Source organism: Apteryx rowi, unplaced genomic scaffold, assembly GCF_003343035.1.
Source record: "Apteryx rowi isolate R43461 unplaced genomic scaffold, aptRow1 scaffold_152, whole genome shotgun sequence".
Taxonomy (NCBI): Eukaryota; Metazoa; Chordata; class Aves; order Apterygiformes; family Apterygidae; genus Apteryx; species Apteryx rowi.
Genome location: NW_020447775.1, coordinates 774,961 through 795,682, shown reverse-complemented (window position 1 = coordinate 795,682; position 20,722 = coordinate 774,961). Strand labels below are relative to the sequence as shown.

The following is a 20,722-nucleotide window of genomic DNA, read 5'->3' as shown; positions in this document are numbered from 1 at the left end:
AGGGAACATCTTGGGTCGGGCTCCCATTCARTGCAAACTGCCTTCACTCAGCTTATCTCAGGTGAAGATCTGCCTGGTTTTTGCTCTCTCAGGGCAATGAGTAGAAACCAGATTGCTTCAGCGTGAGTGTGGGAAGAGGCACAGAAGTCCAGCCAAGTAGAGGGCATCTTTCACAAACTGAGGTCACTGCCCACAGGAATTAGTTGTCCTTGGATCACCGGGCCTGTTGCTATGCGCTTTTCCTTCTGGCGAGCAAATGGGCACTTTTGGCAGTCTGAGCTGCCTGTGAGGAAATATCCATTAAAATTCAGTTAACTTTTTATTTTCCTAGTTGTCAGCTTGCAAATTTTGTTTCAGTGCCTCTTGTTTACAGCTTTGCGCTTTCAGGCTGGCAACAGGACTGCATTAGTGTTCTCCTAGGAGAGGCCAGACAGGAAAAGCACGTGTGTTGCTTGGCTTTAGTATTCAAAGAACAGGCAGGCGCAGGAGCTGTGCATGCTGATTTTTGAGCAGCTCGGGGGTTTTGTGGAAGAATCCAGGAGAGCTCTCCTGAAACCTGTGCTTGTCCTTACAGGCTGGATGTTAGCTGTTACAAAGATGAGGTGCTGGAACAGGTCCCCAGCCAGAGCAGTAAGGGACAAGCAGCCAAACTAAACTAGCCTGAAGTGAGATCATGCTAGCGAATGCCTTCTGGCTCACCTGTTCCTAAATTCAGGTCTGAACAGGGATCTGCCGATAGGAAATGTTGACAGCTCCAGTGATGCTTCAGCAAGCATCTGAGTCAAGAGCAAAGTGCAGAGGCAAAGATTGTAGCTGTGGGCTCTACCAGGGAGCATCTSTGCTTGGTAGCGTGCAAACCTCTTTCTAACAGGTGGCTGACTGTGGGCTATACCCTGTTTGTGGTACACAGGAGCTGGCTTCTGTGCTGAGAAGCTTGCAGCCTAAATCCCAAACTAGCGAGGCGTTAGGCTACCCAGGTACCAGAGCAATGTCAAAAGCACCTGCACTTCCTTCTGCTACTTGGCTTCCCTTCAAAGCTTTCAGCAGCTGTGTGTCTGGCCAGTTTGGAGCTGTAGCTTGGTGATGGGACCACAGAGAGAGCAGCGGTGCCTTGGGTGTAGCTGATGTGTAGAAAGGAGTCTGTCTGGATTCTTGTTGGTGCTGAATGAGGCGCAGGTTTAGCAGGGATCTTATGGGGGCTGCGCGGTTCCCTGCCTGCTCCGTTAGTGCAGGCATCTGCAGTGTTGTCACTGCATRGCCTCCTTACTGCAAGACACTGCTGGTCTACGAGGAGCCCAAAGCAATGTGGGAGTTGTCGCCTGTGCTACCTGAACTACAGGGATCACGGCCTCCAGAAGAACATGTGCAGGCAACAGCAGGGCCTTAAAAATAGCCTGGAAAGAGGAGCTAGACCTGCTCCGAGAGATCCTTCAGCTAGCGCAGGGCCAATCCTGGGGCAGGAGGGCTAGCTTGTACACCTCTGCCAGAACTAGAGCAATGTCCTGAAGCTCCCTTGGGGTGCAGTTACCACTGGCTTCCCCATACGTGCCTCCTGCCAGGAGGAATGGGAGATGCTGCCTTGGCATCCATCATCATCCATGCTGTCCTTCATTTCCTATCCCTGTTTGAATGCCTTTCCTTCAAGCTTACACTCTTGTTTACTGCTGCATTAGCCAGGGGAGCAGAAATGTTCCTGGTGCAGGCGGTGATCTCTGTACTGACATGGAGCTTTTCCAGAGGGAGCTGCAATGTCACGGGTGAGCAGCAGTGGCGGGAGTTGCTTGGTGGAATGTCCCGAATGCCCCCTCCCTCCTCCCCACTCTCTGCTCCTATTTTTGTTTATTACGTCTTGGGGGTTTGTTTCCCACCCACCTCTCTTGAAATACTTTACGGGTCAACTGTCCTTCTGCTGGCTGGAAAACAGAATGTTATTGGATGGTCTCATGTCAACAGGCGACGCATCATGTGCCCTCAGTGCAAGAGCACAGCAAAAGCCCTGCTGCTGAAGATAGAGGTCTGAAAAGGCCCATTTTCCCTTCCCACCACTCCTCCTGCAGCTTCCCACAGAAGGTGCATGGGGTGCTTAGCCTTTCTGATGGTCCTCGTCCGTGTGTATCGCACAGACGTGAAGTAACCGTTCTGTTTCATTTCAGAGCTTTTAGCCAGGAACATCCCTCACCCCAGCTGACATCAGTTAGATGGCTGATCTGGAGCAGCAGACTGCTGTGGCTGGGGGTGCTCCTATGCAGTTATAAATAGCATGTGCTACTGAGTGCTTTGCAGGTTAGAGAAAGGCAGTTTAGGGGAATGAGCCTTCAGAATGAAAGGTGATGAAGTTTGCAATGGGCCTTAGCTCCTTTGGGCTCTCCTCGAAATAGCTCTGGATCTCCTTTGTTCCTGTTCCTCTTGGAAATGCGTGACCTGTACCTTGTTCTGGTTTTGTATTATGGTGAGCAGCCATACCCGAGGATGCAAGGCAGTAGGTACTTAGTCACTGGGTCCTTTTGGAGTCAAGCATGACTGGTGAAAGTGACAGCCAATTTTTTAAACGTGCTGATTTTGCCATATTGATAAGTTAATGGGAAACTGGCTTGACATAGCTAGAAAATGAATTATGAGCTAGTAGTTGCCTTCAGGTTGTTTCCCACAGATGAAGGTAACTGGCCCCTTGTAGCCACTGCAGAACGATCACAGGCTGAACTGGCAGACAGCCGCCCTGGCCTCCCTTGTCCCGCAGGGACACAGCTCGGGTGTTTAGGACTGGAGTGTCTGACGCTCCTCTGCGCTGTCTCCACCAAAGCTCCGATGAGTCAGAAATGCCCTGCTGCGTTCAGGCTTGTGTTGACAAAACACACTGTGGGGAAGAATGACTTTTCTAAAGAAAATGGAATATTTCATGTATTATTATTACTATTATTATTAAGAGGAATATTGGTTTAGTAAATCTGTATGGGGAGAAGTGCTGGACGAATTGGTTGGTGGGAGAAGAATGAAGTGTTTTCTCAGCAATCAATGCTAGCTATTAAAGATTGTCTGTGTCCCTTGGCACATACCCCGGGAAAGGAAAAGGAACTTAGTTCAGGTTTTTCACGTGACCTTGTGTCCTGAATCACCAGATCCATCAAAACCCATGGGAATCTTTTCTGTGGACTGGAGTTGGCACTGGGTTAGTCCCAGTAAGTGGCAGCTTGTGGCTGACTCCTGCGGGACTCGTCTCTCTTTACCACCTCTCACTTAGCAGCTCCCTCTGGCAGCCTCTGCAAAATCCAAAGCAGAATTTGTGCTGGTTTTCCTGGAACGGCTCTTCTGGTAGTTGTGGGACTAAAACACTCTCACCTCCTCTTTCTCCTCCCAAATTTATTTCCAAGAGGCCTTGTCATCTGTCATGGACCCAGCTATGTAAACCTGACTCCGCTGGCTGAACCCTGAGCTGGCCCCATTTCCAGGAAAGCTGGTGGTGCTGCAGATCACCCTGTGCCTGTTTCTCCCTGCAGAGCCTTTCTGCTCTCAGCACTGGTGTAAGTGAGCCAGCAAGTCCAGAAGGATCACAGCTGCCCTTCAAGCAGAATAACCTGGAACTGCTTATGAATAATCTGTGTATGTGTATACACACATGTATAAAATATAAAAATGGTTCAAAGAAGGAAATTGCTAACTAGCAATAAATCTTGTTTTGTCCCCTTTTTCTCCCCTGATTCCCCTGCCACTCAGCTGTGTAACGGTGATAGAGCAGGCAGCTGCAGTGTCCATCCTCAAATATTGGGACAGTCTGTTTCTTGGCATAGTTGGGACTTGGCTGTTTTGTTTTCCTTAAGCAATTTCCAGCTCAGATTTTAGCTCTAATATTAGTCATTAGCTCAACTTAATTGCAGTTGTTATCAGTATTATTATTAAATATTTCTTTCTGCACACTAATATGTGAAGTCTGAAAGCATCTTTCTCTAAGCACCATCTGTTGGGTCACCCCCCCAGCAGGGCTTTGCACACAGAGTGCATCTCTGCACAGTTGCGTGCTCAACACTCACCCGCATTTGGGTTTTTAGCTAAGCCAGCAACTCCCTGCAATGCAATCAGYGCAGCGGACTTTCCTAGGGTCATGTGACCAAGGTGCTGGACTGGGGTTTATTCAGGTTTTGGCTCTGTTGCAGGTTCTTTGTGTGCCTTTCAGCCCTTGTCAGATGTGAGGGTGTCTTAGGGAGTGTTATGAAGTACTTCCATGTTATAAAATCTCATTTTGGTGTAAGGCTGACTTCCTTCGTGTTAGGAAGGATGTTGAACCATGCAGCTACTAGGGCTGAATGGCTTACTGCTGATCGAGTAAGGAAGATCAGAATTAGGCTGCTATACATTGCTCCAGGACAGAGCAGAAGACTGGGATCATAGTGCTGAAAATCTCTTCAGAAAGGGGAGCTTGGATCTTCTGCTAAGTCACTACCTCACAGTGCCTAAAATCCTGACCCCAGAGTCCATGGTTATACTCCAYGGTCTGGTTCTGTGCTTGCTGGAGCTACTGGTGGTGGTGGCTTTCCGAATGCAGAATCGCATTCCCATGCTGTGCTGATGGAAAACACCCTGCTGTAGCACGTGTCTTGCAAAAGAATGGCCTGTGTCAAAATAGTGCTGAGGGTGTTGCTCTTATCTCTATTTATCAACCTAGGTCTAACTCGGCTTCTTCTGTTCTACTACCTCCTTTCTGCAGTTGCAAGACTGGGTGGGGAGGACAGCAAAGTGGGAGGCTTTCAAGTTGACTTGAACGGATAGGCTCTTTTCATCTTTGTCCAGGAATTGAACTTCAGTTTGATTGGAAAGAAGTCCTCATTTTTGAGAGCATGGCTGCTTTCCCCTGATCTCCTTACTGCTCTTCATATTCCCTATGTCCCTGGGAGTACGATGATTGCCTGGTACCCAGGGGATTTAGCCTTGCATCTCACCCTGGCTAGGAGACAAGCCTGGAGGCAGCAGTCAGTGTGTGCAAAGGGCAGCATGCTGGGTGTTGAGGTTTTGGCTTGGGCTGATGTTTTTGTTTTCGTTCTGGTTTTCCCCCCGCATCCCTTCTTCCCTTCCCCACTGCAGAGCCCTGATGTTCTTGCCAGATTGGGTTCCTAGTGACCATGAGATAATGGGCTTAGATGCCTTCCTTTAGCACAGACAGATGTCTTCTCTCTCCAACCCCAGCTGGGTCACTGTGTGAAAGTGTAAAGCACGCATGCCTCTTGAATCCTGCTTGCCATCAGGGCCTGTTTTAATGCTGTGGAGATGCACCCGGTGGAGGGAATGATGCACCAAAGTCTCTTCAGGTGTCTCTGAGTCACTCCTTCCCTAATGGAGCATGGCAAACTAAATCCTAGTCAAGATGATGATCTTGACTCAACTGCCTCAAAATGCCTGTCTCTCTTCCCTCTGCCTAAATGGGGCTATAGGGCAGCGGGTTTGGATTGGGAAGGATGTTCAAGCAGTGCTGAGAGAACACAGCAACTCTGAAAAAAACATAGGAAAACTCTACTTCCATTTTGCTCGCCTGAAATGTGGCTGAGATTGTCAAGAGAGCTGTTGACAACTGATTAGCTGGAAAGCACCAGTGTTTCTGCTTACTGACAGGTGACTTGCTTCAAGTCAGAATAAAAGATGCTTGCTAGAAAAGTTTTAGTGGAAGGTATTTTGGAGTGGGTTTAGCCACAAGCTCAAAGCTGTTAAAGCAGTGCCCTTGTTTTCTGTGTTAGTTTTTCTTTTTACCAGTCCTGCATTGATCAGTGAAGTAGGATATACTGAAGAAGATACATATGGTCTTCCTGGATTTTATATAATGTGTAAGATGAGGGAAGCCTATCACAGTGAGCAAGTGTGAGGGCCAACAGCAAATTTCCATGACTTGTGTGACACTGTCCATTATAGCCTTTCACCTTGAGTTATGTCAGCAGGTGGAAGAAACCTCTGAGTAAAGCTGGACAAGGCTTTTCTGTACCTGATTTTGTTAAGAAGGTTGTTTTGACTAGCACTTGACAATGCATTTCTTTCTCTTGTTGCAGGTGAGGCTGGTGCCAATATCATTCGAGTGTCAAAAGAAGCACGGAAGAGGTTCTTGGGCCCACTCCACCCTTCTTTCAACTTGGTGAAGATCATTCGGATCTGCCTGTCCAAGACTGTGCCAGAGAATGGGCATGAGGTAGCAGCAGGACGCTTGGGCATCTCCCTCACACGGGTCTCTGATGGAGAAAATGTGATACTGTCAGACTTCAAGTCCAAGGAGGAGCTGATCCAGGTGAATGGGAACATACAGCAGAGGGCTGTGGTGGAGCTGCAAGCTGTTTTGTTTTGCCTCGGTCTCCAAGTGTCCTTAGTAATGGAATATAATTGTCAGCATGTGCCGTGTGGTACTCTGGGAAGAGTAATGGGTTCAGTAGGCTTTGAACTGATTCTTAATCAAAGGGTTTTACATGCTSGATCTCTTTCTCCCTCAGGCCTGTGTCTGCAGCACTTTTATCCCCGTCTATTGTGGACTGATACCTCCAACCTTACGTGGAGTGGTAAGTAAGACTCTAAGATATTCCTTCATTAAATCATGTGCTAATGACTGAGAAGTCAGAAATGCTGGTGCTCAATTTTGACAGTCCTATTGCCTGCCCGCTGGCAGTAATTAGCCTGAAGAGGCACAAGAAATCTCCAGCTTCAACAACGCAGCATCTCTGCTGTTAACTGACAAGACTCGGCTTTTTGAAACATGAGGCTTGGCATTCTTAATTGGATGTACCTTCTTTTCAGTGCTGCCTGCAGTTGGCTGAAAACTTCCTGGAGACCTGAGGACTTAACAGAATAGTTGTTGGTCTCTGGAAAATGTTTAGAGAAGTGAAGGCTGGGGGCAGGAACTTTTCATTGGCAAATAGTACTTAAGGACTTACTGCAGAGCCACAGACTGCTGCASGAGGGTGGTGGTGCAGGATTATGAGTGTTGGCGATGACAGGGAAGGATAACTCCCTAATCAGCTACACGGGGAAGGGTGAGGGGGTCTTGCAGTGCTCATTCAGTTCTCTAACAAACACTGCTGAATTCCTGAGCCTATAGTGTCGCAAGGCATGGAGCTCCCAAAGCTAATTATGTACTAGGGTTTTCTTTAAGCCTCCCCCTCCTTTTCCTCAGTCTTTGTTTTTGCTCTCAGTACCTATGTTTGCATTACCTTGTTGCTACCATTTGTTTTCAACATTGTTATGCTGCTGTCTYCCACGCAGGCACTGTTGTTCTGGGTGGACAGTGCTTTTTCCACACCTATAGGCTGCCTCCTTAAGCACGTGTTGATCTCTCTTCCATGTTTGTGCCTAATAGTTCTGCTGCTGTCCACGGAGGATGCCAGACAAATTTCTTTTCCTATTCTGCTGTGATGTGTTTGCACCATCTCTGCCATGGGCAGTTCTCTCTTGGCTTGTTTTGTCCTCTGCATCTTGTGTGCAGCAACTGGTTTGCTATTTTCTTCTGTACTCTCCTGTCAGGAGTGGATACCAATTTGGGCAAGTGATGACCGTTTTAGCAGATGGTTCTCCTAGCTCTTTGGTACAACACTCTCTAGCACTGAGGCTCCAAACCTCTGTGCATATGAAAAGAGCTCAGATCATCCCAGGATAGAAATCACTAAATGTAGTCCATCTCCCATATGCCTGGGACTCTCTGCAAAGAGGTGCTGATACCAGATCTCTCTTCCATGAAGTTCTTATCCTTCCTACTGAGAGTAGTGCTCTGCTGCCTGACAGAGCTGTCTTTAAATGGTACCTGCTGCTCTTTAACTTCCTCTCCAGGACTGTCTGGAGTGAGCTCTCCTTTCTATGTTGGCAGGCTCCAAATGCAAGTGTCTGCAAAGTACACAGAACTGGAACAAGTGCTGGAGTGTCTCTGCATATTGCAGTTGTGCTTGAGGGCCTCAGTTGAGCTTGGACTCCCCTTCTGCTACACAAGCTAATGCACACATTAAAAGGCAGTCTGTTTGCAAACTAACTAGTCAAAAGGGAACTGTTAACCTACATATGCCTTGGTTTCCCCTCGAGGGACCTGGCCAAGATGCCACAGTCTGCCAGAGCAGGGCATTGAATCTGTTCCCACTGCTCCCTGTATCCTAAAAGTGAGGTCAGTTTTGCTTCTGCATAATTTATAGCTTGTCTGTTTTTGTCTTGTGCAAGCATGGTAGACAGGGAAGTAATCTAGAGCAAACATGACTAGAGGAAATGTTTTCAGAGAAGTGACAAAATTGGTAATGTCTGGGTGTTTGCTCAACAGCTGCGGGCTGGGTTTCTGTCCCACAGCTGGTGGGAACGTAGTGGTGGCTCTTGCGTGAGACCTCTTGGGGGCCAGTTGAGGTCAGCCTGGCTCAGGAAAAATCCCTTCTTCTCAACCGCATACGTCATCAGGGTTTCTGAAATTTGCAGCTGCCCAGGCGCACCAAGGGATGATCTCCCATGTCAACACTCCCTATGGGAAAAGAGGGGAAAAAAAAGAACGTGATGAGAAAATTAATTCTTCTCTCTCCCCCAGAAAATAATGGCCCCTTCCTCCTTTGAGGGAGGGGCTGGTGAGGGGAGAGGCTGAACTAGGTTGGGTGTGAGACTAGGAAAAGGCTTTGAAACTGGACTGTATAGCTCCTAGCACTCCTGCAGTTACTGTATTCACCACAGGACAGACTGACAGGCTAACTCAAAGCACGAGAAAGTTTTCATGGCATTTGAAAGGTTTGTGTGCAAGGTAAAATCGGTACCCAAATCCTGCCTTCCTCCTAATCTTTTTCCAGTGTTCGCTTCTCTGAGTTCTGGTAGCCCTACGAAGGGGAGGATGAAGATGGTGTGTGTGTGTGAACCCTTCTTTCTAATGACATCTGTACACTCGTGCTGCCACCCTCAGGGAAACTTATGCTTCTGCATCCTGGCCATAAAATGTGCATTGTCTTAGATAAGCCGCAAAAACGCTTATCTCCATCTTCTATAACCAAAGTGGTTGTCTGGCACTTGTGCTGCTTGCATTGCTCTGTCCTCTTCCCACTGCACCTGTCCTGGTCTCTTCCCTGCACTGGGAGTCAGCCAGACTTCTCCAGCTGGGTCCCTGAGCCCAAGAGCCTGTGAGCTCTTCCCTGGGCTCACAGGAGCTGATCGAAGAGGTCTCTGCCTGTCTGCCTTCGAGAGCAAGAGAGAACAAAGCACAAAGCATCCTCTGATCTAAATGCACAGCATTTTTCTAGGCATCGTGCAGCGAAAGACCAATGCCAGTTACCGGTCTGCCTGTGAGAAAAAGCAAAGCAGGGGGCAGAATGAAGCGCCGCCTCTTGCCATCAGCATTCCCCTGCTTTGCCTGGGTTCAGCCTCCGCCAGCTTTGCCTTGTGCCTGTTCAGCTCTTCACCCACCAGAGTGAGCTGGAAGATGGGTTCCTCTTTGACCTTGGTACAGCTGCTACTGAACAGGAACATGAGGAAATACTTTTTTACTGTGAGGGTGACAGAGCACTGGMACAGGTTGCCCAGAGAGGTTGCAGAGTCTCCTTCTCTGGAGATATTCAAAACACGCCTGGATGCAATCCTGTGCAATGTGCTCTAGGTGACCCTGCTTGAGCAGGGGGGTTGGACTAGATGATCTCCAGAGGTCCCTTCCAACCTCAGCGATTCTGTGATTCTGTGAAGGGACTGTGCAAGCTCATTCCCTTTTCGACCATCCAAAGGGAAGGGTTTCAGGCAGAAAATGGAAGGATCAACCCTGCTGTAAAACTGGTAGGACTCTTCTGTGGCAGGGATTCGCAGGAGCCAGAGTTGTTGGCCTGCAAGGGTCTCAGGCTTGCTGCTCTTTCAGCCTGGCCCGTGACCCCTTCCTTTTTATCTTCTGCATGTTGCTTGCTCTGCCAAAGGCCTGTGATAGGGATTGTCTTGCTCAGCTCCTTGTGCAGTTATGGTACTGTAAAGAATTCTTTGAACTGAGTACATGCTACCAGGGTTGTCCTTCCTGCAAGGATAACACAAATGTATTTATGGTACATGTGTACAGAACATTCTCTGATAAGAAGGTGCCTGCCTGACAAAACCCAAGTCCCTTGTACTCTGTTATCATGCCAAAGCAAGTGGATTCCAAATGCGTATGCACGTGTTGGGACTGCTGCTTGATAAGCCTGCTAGCAACAAATCAGCTGCTTTTGTTCTTCATTAACAAACTGTCCTCTAGTGAGACCTGTGTCTGAGCTCTTTAATTTTAAAAACAAGTCAAGAATGGTTTATTTGAATGGCTCAGTGTCACAGTGTGGCAGCTTAGACTGGTGCTAATTTGCACTGTCAGTGGTTGTTGGGGTGTCATTATTTAATTGGATAGTGAATTATGCCTTTCTCACTGAGAACGCTGGTGACCAAAATGACAATCCTAGGGAGAAAAGCACATAACAAAAAGAGGATACAGACAACACAGCTGTGGTATCACTGCTTTTAACTCCTCCAGTGCTGGTGGATGTTCTCCCTAGTCTTCCTAAGTTGTTGGCACAAACATGAACAGGGACACTGAGAAAAGAAAACCTGCTTAATCAGTTACATGAATGAAGGTGCTTTATTTGTCTTTATTTCAGAGATACGTAGATGGAGGGATTTCTGATAACTTGCCACGCTATGAGCTGAAGAACACAATCACGGTGTCTCCATTTTCAGGAGAGAGCGATATCTGTCCACGGGACAGTTCCACAAACATGCATGAGCTCAGAGTCACCAATACAAGCATCCAGTTTAACCTTCGCAACCTCTATCGCCTTTCCAAGGCCCTGTTTCCTCCAGAGCCACAGGTGAGATTCCTGGCAGTGCCAAGATTTAGGGACAGTAGATAGACACTGACTGTACAGTGCAGTTCAACAAAAGAAGATTCTAGACGCTACACTATTTTTGTATCTCTTGGTTGTCTGTTTTTTTCACCTTGACATTAGCAGCCCGGTGACTTGGCAAACCTTGACCATCTGCACAAAGTTGTATAGATGGCTTGGTTTTCTTTTACTACTGGAAGATCTGGAATTTAGGTGCTAGCAGTTGCTTGGAAAATATTGCCATGTGGCTCTCTCTAAATTGGCACTTGCTAGGAAGCCAGCCCTGCTTCTAAACAAGGATGTATAAGGTCTCAGAACCAATGTGCTCTCAGGTTTCTTAAGGTCAGGTGGGAGCTGCCAGCCTGAAGCCAGTGACAGTCTCCTAAAAAGTGCTAGTAGAGCAGGTGGCACTCTGAACAGTTTTGCGTGCTTCTCCTTCTGAGAAATGCAAATTCAGCATTAGAAAGCCCTGGCGCTGGAGCATAATTAGCATGTGTCCACGTGCTGAATCACTTGGACCCAAGTTTCTCCCTGCCCCTCCCTGGTCTTAGCCAGCTTTATCTGCAAACATACTGTGGCCCTTCCTGGCATCCGCTGGAAAGTTTTCTGTGTTGGCTGCTCCTCCAGGTGGCTTGCTAAAGGCTGCCCACAGTAACCTTGGCTCTAGATGGGCAAATGCCCAAATCTAAGCCCATCCATATGTAGGATCTGTGCATTCCAACCCGAATTATCCTGTGATTCTCTTATCAAAGGAATTTGTATTATGCCTCCCATTCCTGCTCAAAGCCTGGGAAGGGCTGGCAAGCTTGAACCTTGTGCTTGGTGTGGCTCGGGAGTGAGGAGAATTCCTCTAAAGCCAGCCTTGAATCAGGTGTTTGCTCTGCTCAGCCAGACCCTCTCCAGATGACTTGTGCTCTTTCCACAGGTGCTGCGGGATATGTGCAAGCAGGGCTATCGGGATGCGCTGCACTTCCTGAAGAAGAATGGTAAGGCACTGGGTGTTTGTACAGAGCCTGCTCTGACTTGCTTAATCCCTTCTGTGGCAGGCTTGGGGGCCTAGCCTTGGGGGTAGTTGGTGGTGTGTAGGAAAGGTGGAAGGACAGAACTGATCTGGGGTGTGTGGGAGTGAGAGTTGCACCTCTGATGTGGGAATATGGAAGTTCTAAAAATAAGTAGATTTTAGCACTTCAGGAAGCAGAAGTGGAGCAGACACCTTTCCCATACAGAGTGATACAGAAGGACTCTAACGGCTCTGAGACCAGAACCAGGGTGGCTTTGGCACAACCGGGCAAGGAGGCTACTTAGCCCACCACGCTCTGTGTCACACCAACACAGTTGTCGGGCACCAGTGCCTTTTGGAGCTCATGCGAATAGCCTGCTCCTTTTTAGGTGCAACTAGAGCATGTTGAAGGTGGCGCAGCACTGCCGAGTGCAGGCAGGCCCTCAGCAGCCCACAGGGCTTGGCCATATGACGCTCCTGCTTCCCTCCTTTTTTTGTGCTGGACTTTCTTGTCTCCTGCAGCTGTTGTAGCATGCTGTGTGTGCCTGGTGCCACCTAGTGTCAATCTATAGCAGATTAAGCACGCTCGTTTGCTCTGTGCTGCAGTACCTTACTGGGATAAGGGCAGTCATGCAGCTGTGTTTGTAGATTAAGCTACAGAAGGGAAATCCTGCCTGAAAATTTGATACTTAATGGCAGAATACGTAGCAATTAAACGTTGCCAAACAGCACCCTGCAGTGTTTATAGGGGAGATGTTAGAATTTCTGGCAGGGGAAGACAGGTTGACATTAAAGCAGCCCAGGTTTCCGCATGTTGTGGCAAACATCACAATAGATATAACCTAAACAGGCTGGGGGTGATGTCTGTCTGGCTGAGGAGTGTGTTAGGGTGAAGCAAGGCCTAACACTCCAAAGGCCAGGCAGGCAGGGCAGCTAGCTTGCATCGTCCTGACCGTATGACTTCTCTCTCAGGTCTCCTTCATCGTCCGAGTCCTGCCCGTCCTCTCCTTGCCATAGAAGCTCCCCCAGGAGAGAAGAAAGAGGGAGAAACAGAAGCTGAGGACCAGCTGGAGGACAATGCTGCCCTTGCTGTTGTTGAAGAGCACATCTTTGAACACTTGCCTCCTAGACTGAACCAAGGTATGGTCCCAAGGGAGAGAGTCCAGGCAGTCTTCTTGTGCTTCCTGGCCCACAGGGGGTTGCTGGGATGGGGGTTTTGTTTGTGACCGTGCTTGCTTGTATCCCATTCCCCTGGGATTGAGCCAGCACCAACCGGTGCTTAACTGGAGTCTGAGCCTCTTAGATAAAGGTGTGGCTTGGCCTGTGGAGGCAGAGCTGCAAGAGGATCACTTATTTGACTCTGTCCTGCCTGGGAAGGAAAGGAGAGGATTTTGATGCTTGTTCCTTTGGGAGCCTGATAAAACTAAAAGCTGCTGCTCCTCAGCTGTGCTCAGAAAATGATTCCCCTGAGCAAGACTTCCTTAAGAATTGGAGGTGGAGAGGAGAGATCACAAGGCTGGATAACTCCAAGGATACGTGAGGGAAAGGAATAGTCCTGCTGAGAGGATTCAGCCACATTCTCTTCTGTCTTCAGCTCTTATGGAGGCTTGCGCTGAAAGAAGAGGGTTTTTGACTGGTATCTCCAACATGCTGCCTATACGTGTGGCCACTGCAATGATGGTCCCCTACATGCTGCCTCTGGAGTCTGCCATTTCCTTCACGGTCAGGTAGGCCTTCAGCTGGGTCCCTTGGTGGCTTTCTTTCCAGTGCAACCAAGTGTTTGGTATAGCTGGTGGAACATGAATGGAGAGAGGAGTAGGATCCTTTCTAACTCTGCAGTGCAGAGTTCCTGGCAAAAGTGTTCATGCCAGTTATGAGCCACATGAAAAGAATATTCCCACCTCCCCATGTCACTCGGCTACAGCCAATACTTCCAGCTTGAAGAAAGATGGTTGCCTACTGGAACTTGTCCTAGAGACTGATAAGCTTCAGAGCCTGGAGGAAAAACTTCTGAACTGAGAGCGTGGAGATGAAAGTAGGAACAACAAAAGAGGCATTGTTCCTCTGGGGTGAGGGATAGAGTAGTCCTAGCCATCTACAGCTCTACATTGTACAGCTGGGAAGGCAGGTCCATCAGAGACTTGTTCTTAATACAAGGTACCCTGTGAAAAGTTTCTGGAAGGAGGCAGTATGTGGTAGAAGGGGTTAGAGGAAAAATATCTTTGTTTTGTACCTGCACCTTCCATATTCTCCATCCTTTTCAGATTTGAAAGATAAGTCCTGGGCTGTTTTCCTCCTTCACAGCTGCTCCCCCTCAGTTCTATGAATGGTGGTGGAAAGGCCTCTTACTGCACTTGTCACTAAAAATAATGAGTAACTATTCATAGGAGGCAAAACTAGGTCTCTTTTTATTGAAAGAAAAAGAAGTGTTAACACTTAACCATTGCCTAGAACATACTTCACTCCTCTCCCCCAGCAACTCTCATCTTGGCCCACTGGACAGGGAGTAAAGGTCTAGTAATTCTGGTCCCTCCTATCCTTTCTGTGGTCCAACTAATGGTTGTATCCTGTCTTCCAGGTTGCTGGAATGGCTACCAGATATCCCTGAGGATATCAGATGGATGAGGGAGCAGATGACTGAAATCTGCAACTACCTTGTGAAGAAAGCCAAAAAGAAACTGGGCAGCCATCTTTCAGCCAGGTATGGCTGCTCTCCTCCACTGCACTGTTCTGGAGGAGGGCTTCATTTCCCCTTCTGTCCTTCACTTCTACAGAATCTACTCAATTAGAGCAAAGCAACTAAGGCACAAATCAGATGGAAGGATTTACTGCCCAACTTAAAATGTTAATCTGGTTCATGGTCTTTTGGCCTTCTTAACTGTTGGATGGACTCAGTACGCGATCCTCTTCCTTCCTCCCAGGGAGACCCTGTAATGAAGCTGTTTATTACCAAAGCAATAGGGCAGAAGATGCAGGTATAATTAAAACGTTATGCTAGCTCCTTTGTAGAAGACARGTGCTTGTCTGTGTGGTGTTTGCCAGCCCAGGATCCCTTAAAAGTTCCTTCTCAAGGGTACTTGAGTTCAAATGACCTTTTTTGCTTAGGATTGTAGGCCTGGTTTGGGCTGCAGAGGCAACGTGGTGGCCAGGAGGCATCAGATGGGTTCCACATGCGGCAGAGTGCTTTGGCTGTGCATGTGTGCCTTGGCTCTGGCCTGTGCTTCTGAACTGAACTCCCTGCTGTAGGCCGTAGCTTGAGGCTGAGGCAAGATTGTATTACATAGATCAGAATAGGAAACTCTGTATTAAAGTAGTAGTCAGAGGTCCTAGCTGTGATCAGGATCCTAGTACGAGGGATGATTCTTACCACAAGAGCTCATGGTTTGAATAATCAAGAGATGTGAAGGGGAAAATGGGCATACAGAGAAGGGATCCTTAAAATCATGCAGCCGGTTAGTGACAGAAGAAAAGCACTCTGTGGTTTCTGAAGCTCTGATCTGGTGAAGCTTTCCCTGTACTGACTCCTTGCATGTGTTTGCCTTTCAGGCTTTACTATCACCTTGAGCTTGGAGGGACCCAGAGCCTGCCAATTTCTTCAGCAGCTGCGTGTGGTGAAGCACTACCCATGTGGATGAGAAGTAACCGTTCCCTGTCCGATGTCATGCTGAAGTGGGAGGAGTACCAGCGCCAGCTCATGCTGGGCTTACTCTGCATCAATGTGGACATGCAGGCCTCCCTCTTCCCTCAGGAAGGGTTTCAGATAAAGCTTCCACCTCTAGACTATGCAAAAGAGTGCCTGCCACTCTTCTGAGCCTGCTGCCGTGAGGGAATGGATGTGGGTGGGAAGGGGAGCAGACGTAGGGTGGGACCAGTCTCATCCCCTGGCAGCCTGCTGCCCTGTGCTCATGAATATGCTGCAAAGGGGATTTCCCAGGTATGGAGACTGGTGGAAATGACTGTAGCCATTTGTTGCCCACTGGGCCTGGCAAGGGGTCTCTGTATTCAAAGAAACCATGTGCAGGCACCTTGCTTTAGACTTTTGCCTGGCCATTTCCCGTGGCCAAGCTGATGCTGACCCAGCTGGGYTCTCCCAAATAATGCACTTTGAATTGCCGTTAAGTTTTTACCACCAAATAATCAGGATGTAGCTGATACTCTGGAGTTCATATAGCTTTAGCTTTCTCCGGTTTTTAGAGCTCACGAGTCTTGTTTTTTAAATCATCTGATGTCATTTAGCTCTTTATGCTACTGAAAGATGAAGTAGCCTCTATTGCCAAACCAATTTTCCTCTTTGCTTCCAAACTTCCTCTTGACTTTTTTCTTTGCTGCAGTCAGATCCTTTCCTGTGTCCCTAAACTGCATCCCCACTGGAAGCCAGAGCCGGTCCTGCTGCAGTCCACACTGGAACTGCAGAAATGTAGGAAAATTATGCATTTACCTTGATTAATGTTGTGGTCTCTCCCTAAGTGACTTTTGTCCTTGATGGAACTTTTGCAGTCTGAACTGAGTGTTAAATCGTTGAGCTTATTTTAAAGAACTAGGTTAGACTAAGCTATTTTATTTTTGGTTTTCCAGAGAAACGCATTGAGTTTGAGGCCCCATTCCTGTCAGTGTGAATGGAGTTAGTGTGGGGTTGCTTTGGAAGAGCTCAACTTGGCTCTCCAAGGATTGGCCTAGCAGCTGACATGGGGAAAGGAATGTGAAGTGTCTGTAGGAAGGTGAGATTGTGTGGGGCATGTTATTTTTGAGAGGCTTGTGGTGACGCATCACAGCAAGTGCAGGGAAGGGGCTGCCTCTGACAGGGGTCAGGCTTTGCCCCTTGAGGGACCACACAACTGAAGGAAATTCCAAGTGGGTACCACGGCAGGGGACTCCTGCTGACCTGGGGCTCTAGTCTACTTTGTGCTTGGAAGAATTTGGACACTGAGGTTTGGGGACGACAGGGGTGTAGGCTTCCGGCTCCGTCAGCCCCACGGCATGCCTGTCTTGCACTGTGGCTCGCAAGTCGTACCGTGATGCAGCTGGCAATAGCAGGAGCATCAGTGCATGCAGAGCCCTCTTGGAGCTGGCTACATTTGTCTTCTCTCTTCAAAGACCAGAGCTGGTGGGTCTATAGCAGGGCAGGACTCTGCCTTATAAATTACTGCCTTCTCAGTGGCAGTCTAGTTGCGACTTGCTGTGTAGAAACATACTTTCTGATCTCCCCAGGGTGAGGCCTGGCTTCCTGTGGGGACTGCACATACTTAAGCTTAAGTCCTTGCACTGGAACACAAAACTAACTCCTGGTATCTCTTTTTCTGCAGCTTGCCTAGCTGCATGAAGCATCTTCTACCTCTCCTAGCACAAACAGCGTGCAGCTGGCCAAAGCAAATGCATGCTGTGTTTGCTGGGGAGCAGGATGGGGTGTCTGAAGCTGATATGTGTAGGCAAGTGATCTGTGATAGACTCGCAATTGCCCCTTTGGTTTAGAAAGGGAAAATATCCCCAGAAATTCTACTGATGGCTGGAGAAAGAGTAGTGAGTCTATTTGATCACACCTGCAACAGCAGGTCACCAAGTGCGGAAGAGAAAAATTTGGAGGATTCTGAAACCAGAAGTTAGGAATATTGGATTATAAAACAAGTCAATCTTAAAGATGTAACGCTGTCTAAAGCCTGCAGAAGGAGCTCACTGCTAGATGGATGTAACTGTAGTCTAGGTGAACTAGCAACAAGCTGCTGTCAGTTTTCTGGCAGCAGGATAAATTTGATGAAACTTGGCATCAAAAAGGGGAATTTATTTTGTGGTTTGGTGTGGGCTCCCCCCCCCCCCCCACACACACTGCTCTGGGCTGCCTTCTTTGGGGGAATGGGACATGCACTTCTGCTTAGCTTGCCAAATGGTATCTCTGCTCCTCATGCACACAGAACAACTGGCAAGAACATGCAGGTATTTAGTGGCATAAAATGAAGGGATTTCATCCAGAAGCAAAACATCTGTGAGGGGCAGAGCCAGGAGATGGGAAAATCTTGTGCTTAGAAGCTACTACCCTCTTGACCCTGCCTTGTTTGTTTTAACATATGGGTGGAGAGAATGAGGCAATTTTTTTTTTTATCCCTTCTTCCTGGACTGGTGAAACCACTGAGTGATTATGTAAACCACTAAACTATGAAATAAAACTCTCTTGGTAATAGAATGTGCTAAGAAATCACAGCTTGGCACGCTTGTCCTCTGCATCCCCTCTCTTTTCTTGCCTTTCATCAGAACCAAATGGCCTGGTGCCACCCTCTCCCAGTGCTCTGATCCAGAAGGCTTGCTGGTTCTGGTCCATCCATTTTAACAGAATAACTGCTGTGGCTAGTGAAAAACCTGAGTGCTGTTCTTTATTTAACCTCATCTATCTTTAGTTTCTTATATTAACCTCACAAAGAAAAGCTTTTGTACACTTCAGACTGTAACCACAAACCAAAGCCAGGCTTTAAATGCAAAGGGCCAATTCTTCAGAGAGGAAACTCCTGCTTTCCCTATGCTAATTTGCAGGGTGTGAACAGGTAGTGGGAAAGCACCCCTCTGCATTAACACTTTCTTTGCCTGTATTTATTCCCCAGGTAGCACAATGACTGTTGTGATAGCTAGCTGACTTATATAATTTTTTTTTTTTAAATGTGTGTGATCAAAGAACAGTAGGTCTGTCAAAAAAAGTAATACTCCAGACTACCTACCTCCTCCTCTTTAAGAGAAGTTTCAAGCACCTGCTTGACATTCTTGCTGTTCATTCATCACAGTTCACAAAGGATGAGGAGAGTAGGAAAGATCTAGCCCAGCAGATGCAGAAAAAGGCCTGTGGTTGCTTTTGAAGAACGGCTTTTGATTAGGCAGGGCTGCTTTGTCTGGATCAGACCCCGTTTCTCTGAAATCCCTGGAAACCTCTTGACAGACTCTGGATTGGACCTAGAAGGGTGTATCAAGATGATGCTATCTGGAATTCTTCTCCAAGCCTTTGTGTGTTGGCCTCAGGGCATGTGTTAGCTGCTGGGCGGCAGCTACTAATTAAAACACATTTATCAGGTTTATAGGAACAAGGTGATCATCCATAGTGGTCTGTTCCTTCTTTGGTGGAATGTGTGGCTGGGCAGCCCAGTGGGTACTTGTCAGGGCCTGGCTGCTCTCTGGTATATGTTGTTTGAGAGCTCAGGTTCCTGGACCAAAAGTTCATCTTGCAGTCCTTGTCCAAAAGCCCCCATGACATTCACTTGAACTCCTCAAGGGTCCCAACCCTTGCAGTTTCCCCTGCTTTACATAGAGGGTCTCTGCATTCAGGAATCCACTTTTTTTTTTCTCCCTCCTTCCTGTGATACAGATATTACTTGCTGCTTTTAACAAGGCTAATGGTGAACTTTTTGTGCATCTAACCAGCTCTTAACCTGTGCAACACTGCAGAGCTGTTTCATGTGCGCAATGGTGTGCATCTCCGGCATGCTCTGTAAGCCACAATGAATGTATGGTATGTTGGGTTTGGTTTGCTGCCTGCCCTACTGCTAATATTATTGCAAGCTGATTTTTTTTCAAGGGGGAGGAAGAAATACCCAACTTCTGACCAGTCTTTATAAGACCTAAGAATTGCTTTCTCATGACTTTGGGAGGACTGTGTATCTGCAGCTCTAAGACCAGGGAATAAATGAGGACTTGCGCTCTCTCAGCACTGGGGTGTCCCCAGTATATATCCTATATTCCCCATTACTTTGTCCTTTTTTAATTATTATTTTTTTTATGAATCTAGTAATCCGATGATGAAGCTTTCACCCCTTCCCTAGAGAGGAGAACTTTCACTAAAGGAGTTGTGGGAGAAATACCCGAAACTAATGGGGTTTTCTTTTGTTTTTATGCTGCACTGCCCAGTCTTAGGGGTCCATTTCTGCTAGATGTACGGTAGAAGTGGTGGCAGGGATGCATGTTGCCAAAGTCAGAGGACCTTGCCAACATGGTTCTTAAGCACTTTTTTCCTTCCCCTTTTCTCCCTGTAAATCAATGAGAACAGACCATCTCACCTGGCTCCTACATCAGCCAGTTTGTGCCAAACTCTCCCTGTGCCTTTACGGTGGGCTGTGGCCTGCCTGCCCTGTGGTGTCCGCATCTTTAATGCGGCAGCACTTAGACCCCTCTCCTCTTCCTCCTTCCCCTTGCCGCTACCGGTGGGACATTGCTCTGTTTCCAGTCTGCACACAGCTCCACTAGGACAGTTTTGAATTAACAGCATCCGTCTTACTGTATGGATCCACACCAGCCTTTCTGTAAAGGGAGGGGAAACCTGCAATTCCAAACAGGAGATGAGAAACATAACTTTGAAGCACACGCCACCTTCTTCTGGGGTCTCCTCTTGCTCTGGAAAATGACATCTAAAGCAGATCTTCCCGAGCTCGGTGTTCCCTGGGATCCTGAGAAGACCCTTAAGCGCATGGGACGTGTGGAGCGCTGTGGAAATTACTGATGTCAGAGCAGCGACTAGACCAGCAACAGTGTATGCGAGTGATGTATTTACACGGCAATGTCATTTAGTAGTTCTCATAGTCACTTTGACAGTTCAGTATTAAATTGTTGATGCTTTTTTTCCCTCCTATTTCTCTTTTTCTGATATTTCGCTGAAGAAAATGTAACTATTTATTTTGGCAGAAATGTATCTTCTAATAAAAACTTTCTCAATATACTTACCTGGCTGTGGTAGGTTGCTCGCCTTGCCATTTAAAGGTTTATTAAATATATATATTTTTGAGCGCACTGTACTGTGTGGGTTTGTTTTGCTGGGCCTCGTCCCCTTCACTGAAATTCAGATACCTTCGTGGCAAATGCTGTGTCAGGAGGTGGAAAAATGGAAGACTTCCCTCAACCCGAAATGCGGCTGCGGGGCCGGGCTGCAGGCTCCGGCCTCCTTTTACCTTTGCGGGTTATT

At 47.7% G+C, this 20,722-nt stretch overlaps 1 protein-coding gene across 1 annotated transcript in view; it reads left to right on the top strand.

Annotated features, from left to right (window-relative positions):
- The window catches only part of PNPLA2 (patatin like phospholipase domain containing 2), a 30,274-nt gene extending 9,882 nt beyond the window's left edge, over window positions 1–20,392 (top strand). The window contains exons 2-9 of the mRNA XM_026059101.1: window positions 6,027–6,259; window positions 6,459–6,524; window positions 10,572–10,781; window positions 11,722–11,782; window positions 12,769–12,936; window positions 13,391–13,523; window positions 14,375–14,497; window positions 15,343–20,392. Of these exons, the coding sequence (XP_025914886.1) occupies window positions 6,027–6,259; window positions 6,459–6,524; window positions 10,572–10,781; window positions 11,722–11,782; window positions 12,769–12,936; window positions 13,391–13,523; window positions 14,375–14,497; window positions 15,343–15,607 (1,259 nt within the window). The 3' untranslated portion in view covers window positions 15,608–20,392. The remainder of the gene's footprint in view (window positions 1–6,026; window positions 6,260–6,458; window positions 6,525–10,571; window positions 10,782–11,721; window positions 11,783–12,768; window positions 12,937–13,390; window positions 13,524–14,374; window positions 14,498–15,342) is intronic.
- Window positions 20,393–20,722: the final 330 nt, after the last annotated feature.